At 46.1% G+C, this 10,519-nt stretch overlaps 1 protein-coding gene across 1 annotated transcript; it reads right to left on the reverse strand.

Moving 5' to 3' along the window:
• Positions 1 to 6,516: 6,516 nt before the first annotated feature.
• Positions 6,517 to 7,072, reverse strand: LOC125531156 (FCS-Like Zinc finger 2-like). Its single transcript, XM_048695570.1, has one exon. The coding sequence runs from the start codon at positions 6,951 to 6,953 to the stop codon at positions 6,663 to 6,665; it is 291 nt and encodes a 96-aa protein (XP_048551527.1). The 5' UTR covers positions 6,954 to 7,072; the 3' UTR covers positions 6,517 to 6,662.
• Positions 7,073 to 10,519: the final 3,447 nt, after the last annotated feature.

The raw sequence follows: 10,519 nt of genomic DNA on the forward strand, positions 1-10,519 counted from the left end.
GGAGTGGGGGGGGGGGGGGGGTGGGGGGGGGGGGGGGGCTAATCCTATGGCCAACCTCTATTGACTAAGACTTGGGAAAGTATGATTCGAGGAATATAATTTCTTAAAGCTCTCGCAATTGGATGCAAGCTCACCTGTCAGTGAGTCAACCAACTGAAGGCGACATCATAATTAGATTTTAAGTTGGCCTCTCAATTGGTCGATTGAGTTGTAGTCGACATTGAAACTAAAAAATCATTAATGACAATATAGCTGACAACAACTATTCTTTCTGGACATCTTATTTCCTTTTCACTGATAATCTATCGCTCACAATGCCACCCCATATAGCTACTGATTCTTAATAGCAAGGCAACGCCAAATGATTTTACTACGGAACATTAGGGAGAGGCAACATCTCTGTGCATAAAGTTCAAGGATTAATCTACAAATACAAGATAAATGGAGGACATCAACAAATATGTAAACCGGTAGAAATACATATTATTGAGTGCTCACAAATCATACACACGGTATGGCCTTGTCAAGGGGTCGCTTTCTTTGCACCCAATGCGATGGGTTGTACCTCTCGCATAGAAAATGAACCACTCACAATCAACTCCCTAAACATTAGTTTTTTTTAAAAAAAAACTCCCTAAACATTAAAGAGTAGCAACCGGAAGTACAATAATTAGTTGGGTTAGGCTTCCATATTAATGATCTCAATTATTTGAGGATATTAAATCCAGCAGTATGATGAATTGCTTGTTCAATTTTCTCTCGCGCTTATACTTCACTAAACTAATCAGTAAACAGCTCCATAATTCATTTCTGGAAGTACTACCCATTATTCTGCTCCCGTAATATTTTTGGTACGAAACGAAAGAGACATCGGTGGTGGTATCATATTCATCGCCGAGCTCGACGGGTACGTATTTTGGTGCCACTCGCACCGCCGTCGTTTTCGGCCGCGGCCGACGGGTACGAGACGCTGTACTATCGATCTTGGGCGTGGCGTTCTTTTTCCTTCTTCTGTTTTCACTGTTACCTCGTCCAGATTGGAGGTGCTGGCACTTGTACAGTAATCACTGGAGCTTCACGCTCGCCACAGGAAAAAGTGTCCCTCTGACGTGCGTGCCGAGTGCAGAGTGTCGACATTGTGCGGCGTTTTGTGCTGCTGGGCCCGGCTAGCTAGCTCGTCCGTTCATAGGCGGCTGTCAATTCCTGGCATCATAGCCCCCGTGGCCCGCGCTGCTCGTGCCTGCTTCATCGTGTGACTTGATGATTCGTACGGGTACAAAAAATAGGGCATCTGTGTTTGAAGATGCTTTTAACGTGCTAGATGCTCCGTAGGATAGGATTATCATAGGAATAAGAATTTTATAGTAAATAAGATGGCATGTATTTCAAATCTTATGAGTAAGAATAGGAAACGAGATGTCATTTGATTGACATCAAAAAAAAAATTTCATTGAGTCTAGGCTTTTTTTTATTTTCTTATGAAATGCGGAGGATAAAAATCAATCCTATGTAGGAATAGAAATCTATTCCTATGAACCAAAGGGCTCTAAAGAAAAAAATCCTATAAGAATCCTATCCTCTATAATTTCTATGAAATTCCTCCAAACCAAAAGAGGCCTTAACGTGTTACCTGCTCCCTAGTACACTTAGGCCTAATTCTTTTGGCCGATTCTTTCATAATCTTGAAACGACCCTTCACCCAGCTTCTCCTATAATTTTAAATCCATATTGTTTTTACAATTCTATTTAGTTAGGATGTAAACAACTAGAATTGTAAAAAAAATATGGATACAAGATTCTGGAAGAAGCTGGGTGGAGGGTCGATTCTCAAGATTCTTGGAGAATCGGCCAAAAGAACATGGCCTTAGTAAGACTGTGGTTATGTAGGGGCTGTTTGGTTCCTAGTCACACATTGCCACACTTTGTCACACTTAACCTTAGGTAAATTTGACCAAGTTAGGTAGGTGTTTGGTTCTAGCCACACTTGAGGCAAGGAATTTTTTATGAGCAGTGAGCCCCACATGTCATAGACACAAAACGTGTAGCAAGATTCCTTTAGACAAGTCAAAATGTGGCTAACTATTTGAGCAACTCAAATAAGGCAAATATGGCAAATGCGGCAAAAATCATATGACAACATATGGCAAAAATAGTCACAATCCAAACGGCCCCGTAAATTGGAACAGGAACGAGCCTCGAACGGGGAACAGATCAAGAAGTCAAATGTAATGGACGATTTCTTCCTCAACAGGGGTAAATTATATCAGAGATCAACGGTTCAACGACGTTGAAAGCTGCTGTTTTCCTTCAGTCAAACATATCACCCTGATGGGACAAAAATAATTGCACTCCGCATACAGTCACGCTTGACTTATAGCCGGGTCAGCTGACTGAATTAATCTTTCGCAAAAAAAAAAAAGCTGCACTGATTATTCGATTGCCGTTCGCTGGATTCCTGCCCGGGAAAAATAAATAGCAGAAGGAACACAGAGAAAATGCAGGTTGGGCTGAGTCATGCATGACCAAGCTACAGAGATTCTTAAATTGGGCAGAACAGAACCTTGATCTATGTATTCTCCAGACGAATATAAAAGAATAAAGTCCTTTCGTACTAGTATCAATCACACAAGTATGACACGACGTAGATTCGCAAGAATAAAAAGTCATGACACGACGTAGCACCGGTTCAACCTTGGCTATGAGCATACGGAAACTGGCCTTCATTGTTAAGCATATCTCCTCTGATCTTGTACTGGCACGCAAAATGAACCACCCAACATGCATGAATACCTCTCCTCGCTACTGTAGATCTCGACTGTCACACCAATTAATTGACCCTTTTTTACATGCTCGACATTGCCGCGATACTGCTCCTTCCCCAGCACACACACACTAGAATGCCGGGCTGCAGTATAGACCATCACGATCGATCAGATTCAGACACATTCGCCGTACATGGACATGATGGAGTCACTGACCATGTCCGCTCGAATCAAATCGTACATCAGGCGGCCTCTAAGCACTAGTAGTAGGTTAGACTAAAGCAACCTTGCCACACCACCGACACAAATTATGGGTATGCTTTTTCGCCAGCCAATGAGAAGGCAACCTTTCCCTTGACGCTTCATGACTGACGAGACGCCTTCGCAGATTCCCGTTTGTACTTACGCTGCACCTACCTACGTCCAACACGTATGGTATGATCGTCAGAAAGAAGCTTGCGATTTACGGAGGCAGGACGGTTGTTTAAGCTCGGGCGTGGCAGGCCTCGCGCGCGTGGGGAACAGGGCCGTACTATGTGGATGCGCTTTGGCTTCGGGGAGACGCACTGCATTTGCACGGCTCCAGAATCGTCCAATCATCTCTCCGAGCACCAGGGTTTAGGTGGTGTTTGGTTCTCTAGTCGTAAGATTTTTTCTAGTCCTAACTAAAAAATACATAGTCCCTAAAAAATAGTCTCAATTAAAAAGTCTATAGTTCCTAAAAAGTCTTCCCTGTTTGTTTTCAGAGACTAAAAAATCCATAGTCCCTTCCTATAGGTTATTAAATGATCATGTTGCCTTTAGTATATAGAAAAATAACAATCAAACAACACCACGGGATGACGGGCCAATGGGTGCATTAAGGGGCATTGTTGGAAAAGTCCCAAAAAGACTCTCCTTGAGAGTCTTCTCCATTTAGTCTCAAATGCCTAGTTTAGTCCCTAAAAAGTCTCTCCCGTTTGGTAAAAAAGTTTCTAAGAGGGACTTTTTCTAGTCCCTACACAAAAAAGTCCCTGGAAACAAACACCCCCTTAGACTAGTCACAATGGGGAGTAACTTAGACTAATAACATCACATTTATTAGGCTATGTTACTACCTCTACAGTGAGTAGTAACATATATGTGTTGTCATGTTATGGTTCATTTATTAGCCTATAGACTTATATTGTCTTGGTATGTGCGATGTTACAGTAACTAGCTAAGTTATCACCATCACCTCTTTCATTATTAAATATATGCCACATAAGTAAAATTATCTTGAAAATTGTGATGTTACTATTGATGTTACTCCCACTATAAATAGTCTTAATTACTATAAGTACTGTGAGTTGGCCGTTGAAAATTACCAGCCGCCCTCGCGAGCAGCGGCGGCCACTTGGAGCAGAGAATCGGGGAGCCAACGGCGGCTGGCTACGACGGCGCGGCTTCTTTCCGGGAAACAAGCACAGCTAGCTTTTGCTCCGCCGAGATTCGTGCCCCGGATTAGTTTTATATGCAAGAAACTTCACGCCCAAGCACAGTCACTTTGTTGGCTAGGAGTACTTGGCCACTAGCGTAGCAGCAGTAAACAAATGCTGACGTTTTTGCCGAGGGCTCGGAGGGTGGGTCGGCGGTTGAAAATTCCCAGCCGCCCTCCGGAGCAGCGGCGGCCACTTGGAGCAGAGAATCGGGGAGCCAACGGCGTCTGGCTACGACGGCGAGGCTTCTTTCCGGGAAACAAGCACAGCTAGCTTTTGCTCCGCCGAGATTCGTGCCCCGGATTAGTTTTATATGCAAGAAACTTCACGCCCAAGCACAGTCACTTTGTTGGCTAGGAGTACTTGGCCACTAGCGTAGCAGCAGTAAACAAATGCTGACGTTTTTGCCGAGGGCTCGGAGGGTTTTGCTTGGAAGCACGGCGGGCTACACGGGACGGAGAGGCCGAGGGGCACGTCTCGGCTTGGCTGCACGAGTGAGGCGTGGGAGTGGGCCGGTGGCCGTCCATGCGCGGTCACGTACGCACGCACCGGTGGTCTGACACACACCGGATACTACATGCCATGCGTCATCAGTCCGGGGAACGCCAAGGGGAAAATGTTCAGTTGCAACGTTTTTCTTCGCTCTTTGCATTTACCAACAAGAAGGTTCTCACAAAATACAATACTGGTAGACGAAAATAGAGTGCTGGTAGCAGTACAATTCATTCATGGGTCATGGCCAGGCGATCATGTAGTTAAAATCCCTATAATCTTGATCGTTGGAGGCGATGGAAAATCGTCTTATCAACAGCAACACAAAGTTAATAAGTGAATGCTTACCGAATCTTTTTCATATCAACTTCCCACCTTGTTGTATCGTGCATTAAGAGCATCTACATCCGGACCTCTTAATCGTGTCTTATACGTCCGGACGCCTCAAACGGCCCCAAACAATCGGGCTGACCGACACCCCTCATAGCCAGCCTAAATATGGGGTAGATATGGGGCGCCTGTGCTCGCCCGCCACGTCAGACTCAACCTATGCTGGCCCACCCGACCTCACTTATACTCATCCCCATCCTCTCGCCGAAGCAACCTTAGCCACTCCTGGGAGGATAGTGCCCAACTGACGGACGGATACGTCCATCGCGATGCCATAGTGTCGGCTCACCGGGCGCTTGGGTCCTCTGGTGCTGTATCCTCGCGGTCCCGGTAGACGGAACACATCTCCTTCCCCATCACCGATCGGGCAGACTATAAGTCCCATTGAAAACGGGCGGCCCGCCATGGGAAGGAGAGGATAACGGCCGGCGAGGCCCGTATCGCAGCGAAAATGGCAGCGGCGGAGGCAGCTGATGCGGCGGCGCACGCGGCCACAGAGGAGGAAGCCATCCGCGCCCATATTGTGAAGAAACGGCAGTGGAGGAACACGCGCGCCCTCGCTCGATAGCAGAATCGGACGGTGTGTGGCATGGCCGGACTGCCACCAGAGGACAAGAAGGAGCACATCGACAGCGAGGACAGCTCCGGCAACGAGCAGATCCGGCTCGGTCCGTACTGCGTCGCTGACCAGTACTTCCGCGAGAAGGACGGCAAGGACGATTGGAAGGGCAAGGGCAGCCGTGGATGAAGTCCACTATAGCCAAACATGCCAAATTTTGATAGTCCGATGACATGAGTGTAGTGTGATGGAGTAGCCGGACGATGCGTATGCGTCGACATAGTTGCATGAGTTTGTATGGATTTGAAATATGGTAATTAAGGTATCCAGATATGGATTGCATTTTTTTAGAAGTCCGGGCGCGACCGAGCATGTCCGCGAACGTTTGAGGGGCCGGATTTGCCAAATCCGGTTGTAAGTTGGAATCTTCCCAAATCTTGTGCAAGTCCATCCCCAGTCTATATGATTAACAGAGGAATTTTCATGGCGGGTTGATTCTCCAAAAAACCCATCCCCACGCGGGGTTTTGTACCAAAAAAAAAGCCACTCCCTCCGATCCAGCGACAGTTATTGTGGATCGAAGGGAGTACATACTTTCGTTCAAGCAGTGTCAGCACCATGCCCTACGAATACTCGATTTGTTAAGGCATAGTTTTTCGGACAGATGAACGTCGTCAGACTCAGAGATCGTAAAATAAAGCTCAGACAAGTCATGATCTTTGGGCAAAAATTTGTGTTGAAATGGGGATTTCCGATTTACACATGGTGTTGCACCAACCGCGGTTCACAAGCCTCCACACACAGGCGAAAAGGAGCCAGGAGAAGGATGAATCGAGCGGGCGACCAAGATGGCCGGAGCCTCAGCACATGAACTTTCTCAGACCTTTCACTGCTTCTCCGGCTCAGGCGAGACAAAGCAGAGACATCAATCTCCTTCGTCTCATCCCGTTGATTCAAGCCAAGTTGTCTACTCTACTAGGCCACGAAGCACGAGCTTTCCGGCTAGCTCGCGACGGACACCTTCCCGGAGTCTTGATGCCAGCAACGGGCCTCCGATCCCGACGAGAGCCGCTGCTGCCTCCGGGCTGCCTTCCTGGAGCAGATGGCGTCGAGCTGCATCTGCTCGTCGCGGCACTCCTCGCTGCAGAAGGGCGTGTCCCCTCTGTACATGAAGATGTCGCTGTCGCGTTCGAGGGGCTTGGCGCAGAGCGCGCACGCGTCCAGAGACGGCATGCCGGGCTCGCCGAGCGGCTCGTCGTCGAAGAAGAAGGAGCAAGCTACTGACGCTGCCATTGTGGGTGTGTGGTGGCGAGCTTTGATCAAAGCTGAGCAGAGCCTAGCTTGGTGGTGCTGCTGCGAAGAGAGGGAGGAAGAGGAGAGCGAGCGAGTTGTGTGAAGAAAGGAGGGGAAGGCTCAGATATATGGTGCTTGCGGACGGACGTCGAAACACAGCACAGTAAGCAAGTTGCAAAGCCGAAAACTGGCTTTGCTAATCAGCTCGCCGAGCGGGCAAATCAAAACCGGGGCGCGTGGTGGTGGAGCCGTGCAGATGGCCCATGTCCGCAGTACTGATACACTATTCCAGCGAGCAGAATCATGAGTCAGCACTCAGCTGTGTCGACTAACCGTCCGATATTTATTCATTTCTCCACTTCTTTTTCCCACCAACCCGTTGATCTTCTTCAGTAGGAATACCTTTGTAAACATGTCACGTCCGATTATTCGAGGGATTAGTAAAATGATTCTGGGCTTCCGGTTTTGTGGTTCCGCAACTGGTTGGCTCCATGGATCTCTCCTCTCGCACTAACATAAACTAGACTGAACCGGTCTACAGGGAAACAGGGGCGCAGTAGCTGCCTGATTTGACACACGATCCTACTACTCGGCTTGAGACCATGAGGAGCCTGCAAACTGCGATGGGAAGCTCAGTTTATTCTAAAGAAACCAGCACATTTGTGATCTGTGAGGCCTACCCATCGTTCTCCATATATCTTTGTAGCCTTCGTCGACTAGGATGATGTATCGCCATATATCTTTGTAGCCTTTGTCCACTAGGATGATGTATCGCATGCACTGTGTCGTTGATGGCGCGTGCCTCTCTTAAGCGTGCCATGCAACTTGGTGGGATAAAGCGTGTACTAAAGCAATTGATGGATGATTCCATCAGAATATCTAACGTGGCGGCAAGACAGGTGCGGAGTACCCAGTGGTGACTAGTACTGAACAACAGCAACTCAACAGATGGGCGATCAAACTGCATTGTTGCTTCTAACATGGGATATTTTGCATACTCACTTTGTTAAAAGCATAAGATATTTTGGATCTACCGACAGTCCAACAGCACGTAAGTTTGCACGGCATCTTCCAACATGAGATATTTTGCATATACTCTTGGGTTAGAAGCATGAGATATTTGTGAGTAGCGTCTAACATGAGATATTTTGCATATACTCTTCACTAGAAACATGAGAAATATAGAGTAAATTTGGCATTGGGTTACGCATCTGTCGTTTGGGATTTAACGAAATGATTGACCATAGAAGATAAAACATGGAAAATTAGAGCTGGGAGAAAAAGCAAAAAATTATATTTGGATTTAGATATGGGGCTCAAGGAATTAAACTAAGGTTCAATACCAAATGAGCCGGGATATTGAAATGGGCTATAGTTCAAGTTTTGTTGTCTGGATTGCGAGTAAACTCGCAATTTGGATCGGAGCCAAATTAATTTCTAAATGTTGTTTGGTTGCCTTGTTTTGGAATCCCTAAATTGGGGACGTAAGACTCACCGGAGTGGCATAAGGAGGTTATCACCACGGGAGTTGAGGACGTAGTGGTGCCAAAGTTGAGGAGGAAGGTTGGCATCTCCTCCGATGAGGTGTGAATGCTTATCGCGTCAGCTTCAAAGAAAGATCGTCATGATCTAAGCACCTCCTGTTGGGACCTCTGGATCGGTTAGGGCTAAGGATTCACGGTGGTATTTACCTTTTCCTTGGATCGATGAGCCCGATGGGGGTGGCCATGGTGAATGGCGGCGGTGGTGATGGCAGAGAGTGGGTGAAGTGGTGGCGGCGCTTCCCATCAGCACTGCACTAACCCTAGATCGGTAGGGGAGTAGGTGGGGTGTACGACGCTGCGACGAACCTCGTGATGCGAGTCGCCGACCCCCACCTCTTTATATAGTGCAGGTGACAGGGGCCGTCACCCATAGTGGGTTGAGCGCCCCCAATCAGGGCGCGGATCTAAGGGCCCGGTGGGCCGTTGGGCCCACACGATGGAGATCATCCTAACATTCTCCCCCTTGATCTCAACTTTTACTTTTGACCTTATACTTTTACTTTACTCGTTTCATAACAGATCAATACATAGAACATGTTTCATCATCACAGCTCAATTGCTGATAGAATCAGACAGCCACAACGTACCCCTCTGTTTTGAAACAAATTCTTTAACCTTGGGCCCTTTATTGTCCAGAAATCTTAGACTATACCATAAAACCCATGTCGACTGTGTGTTCTCCGAACACACTGGGCGGTAAGCCTTTAATAAGCAGATATGCAAACACTTGTCTATCGCTTTTATGCTTCAAGCATTTCTACATAATTCCGGATTTTCTCCTTTACAACGCATAACTCTGTGTCAGTGTGTTTGGCATCAACACTTAACTCGTTGTCATAGGAGCGAAATACTTAAAATGGTTATCGTTGTTGTCAACCATTATCAACTCCGAGTACAGGTCTCCTTAACCATTTTGCCTGTCCCTCAGCCTCATATCAAGCTATAACATATCTTTGCTCACATTGATGATAATTGTTTCATTCATTGGAGCTTTTCCACACCAAAACTCCAAGTGCGAAAGTTAGTGACAATTGTGGATTTCGCTATACATTTCACAAGTCCTGTCTTTGTACTCACAATCTTTTGAGAGCACTTATTTCTTTCAGCATGAGGCCGATATCTTTGACTCCATTCCAGTGGTCTATATATGGACTGGACATTGCCAAAACAACCCGGATACGTGGACTGTGTCAGGGTAATATATTGAGCTTCCAACAGCTGAAGCATATGGCACCATATCCGTTTTCAATCTTTTCTCATCAACTTTTGAAACACCATAGTTTCCACTTCCATTACCCTTGACTATAAGAACATGCGTAGGTTTTCTCGCATGCATACTTTAGAGACCTTTCTTAGCATGTCCATTCGACATCCCTAATACCCTCTTTTATTCTTTTCTTCGTGAATCTTGATACTTATAACGAGAGACACTCTACCGAGAACATTCTTTTGAACTTTGAGGACAAGAACTTCTTTTCTCCTCCGGCAGTAGGTTGACATCACCACTAGAAAGTAGGATGTCATCCACATGCACAGGATTAGGAAATGAATTTCCCATTCTATAACTTTGCACGAATACAATTGTCCTCTCATTTTCTTTAACCCAAAACAACATTTGATTGCTTTAGTCCATAAAAGACTCTTCAGGCAGTATTCCATGTGTTCTTTACTTTCATCTGATGTAACTTAGATCATAATATCTTTCATCTGATGTAACTCAGATCATGATGTGCTACCAACATTCATTGTAATCTATTCAGTGCAAAACGCGCAAAAACCTTTCGATTTAAGTCGTGTTTTACACCTTTACATATTTCCTTTGGAGTCACATTGTCCTTGTAGACTCTTTACAGCCTAGTGTTTTGGCTCCATTGGAAATTACTCATCAGTCCCAAACATCGTCGGGATTCACCAATTTCATTTCATCTCACATAGTCTCTTATCATTTAGATAAGGAGACACTTCTCAAAGCTCAAATGAGCGCTTTAAATGAGGTGGGATCAACCTCCATTTGAATTTCAC

The sequence above is a fragment of the Triticum urartu genome, unplaced genomic scaffold (assembly GCF_003073215.2).
Source record: "Triticum urartu cultivar G1812 unplaced genomic scaffold, Tu2.1 TuUngrouped_contig_6847, whole genome shotgun sequence".
Classification (NCBI taxonomy): domain Eukaryota; kingdom Viridiplantae; phylum Streptophyta; class Magnoliopsida; order Poales; family Poaceae; genus Triticum; species Triticum urartu.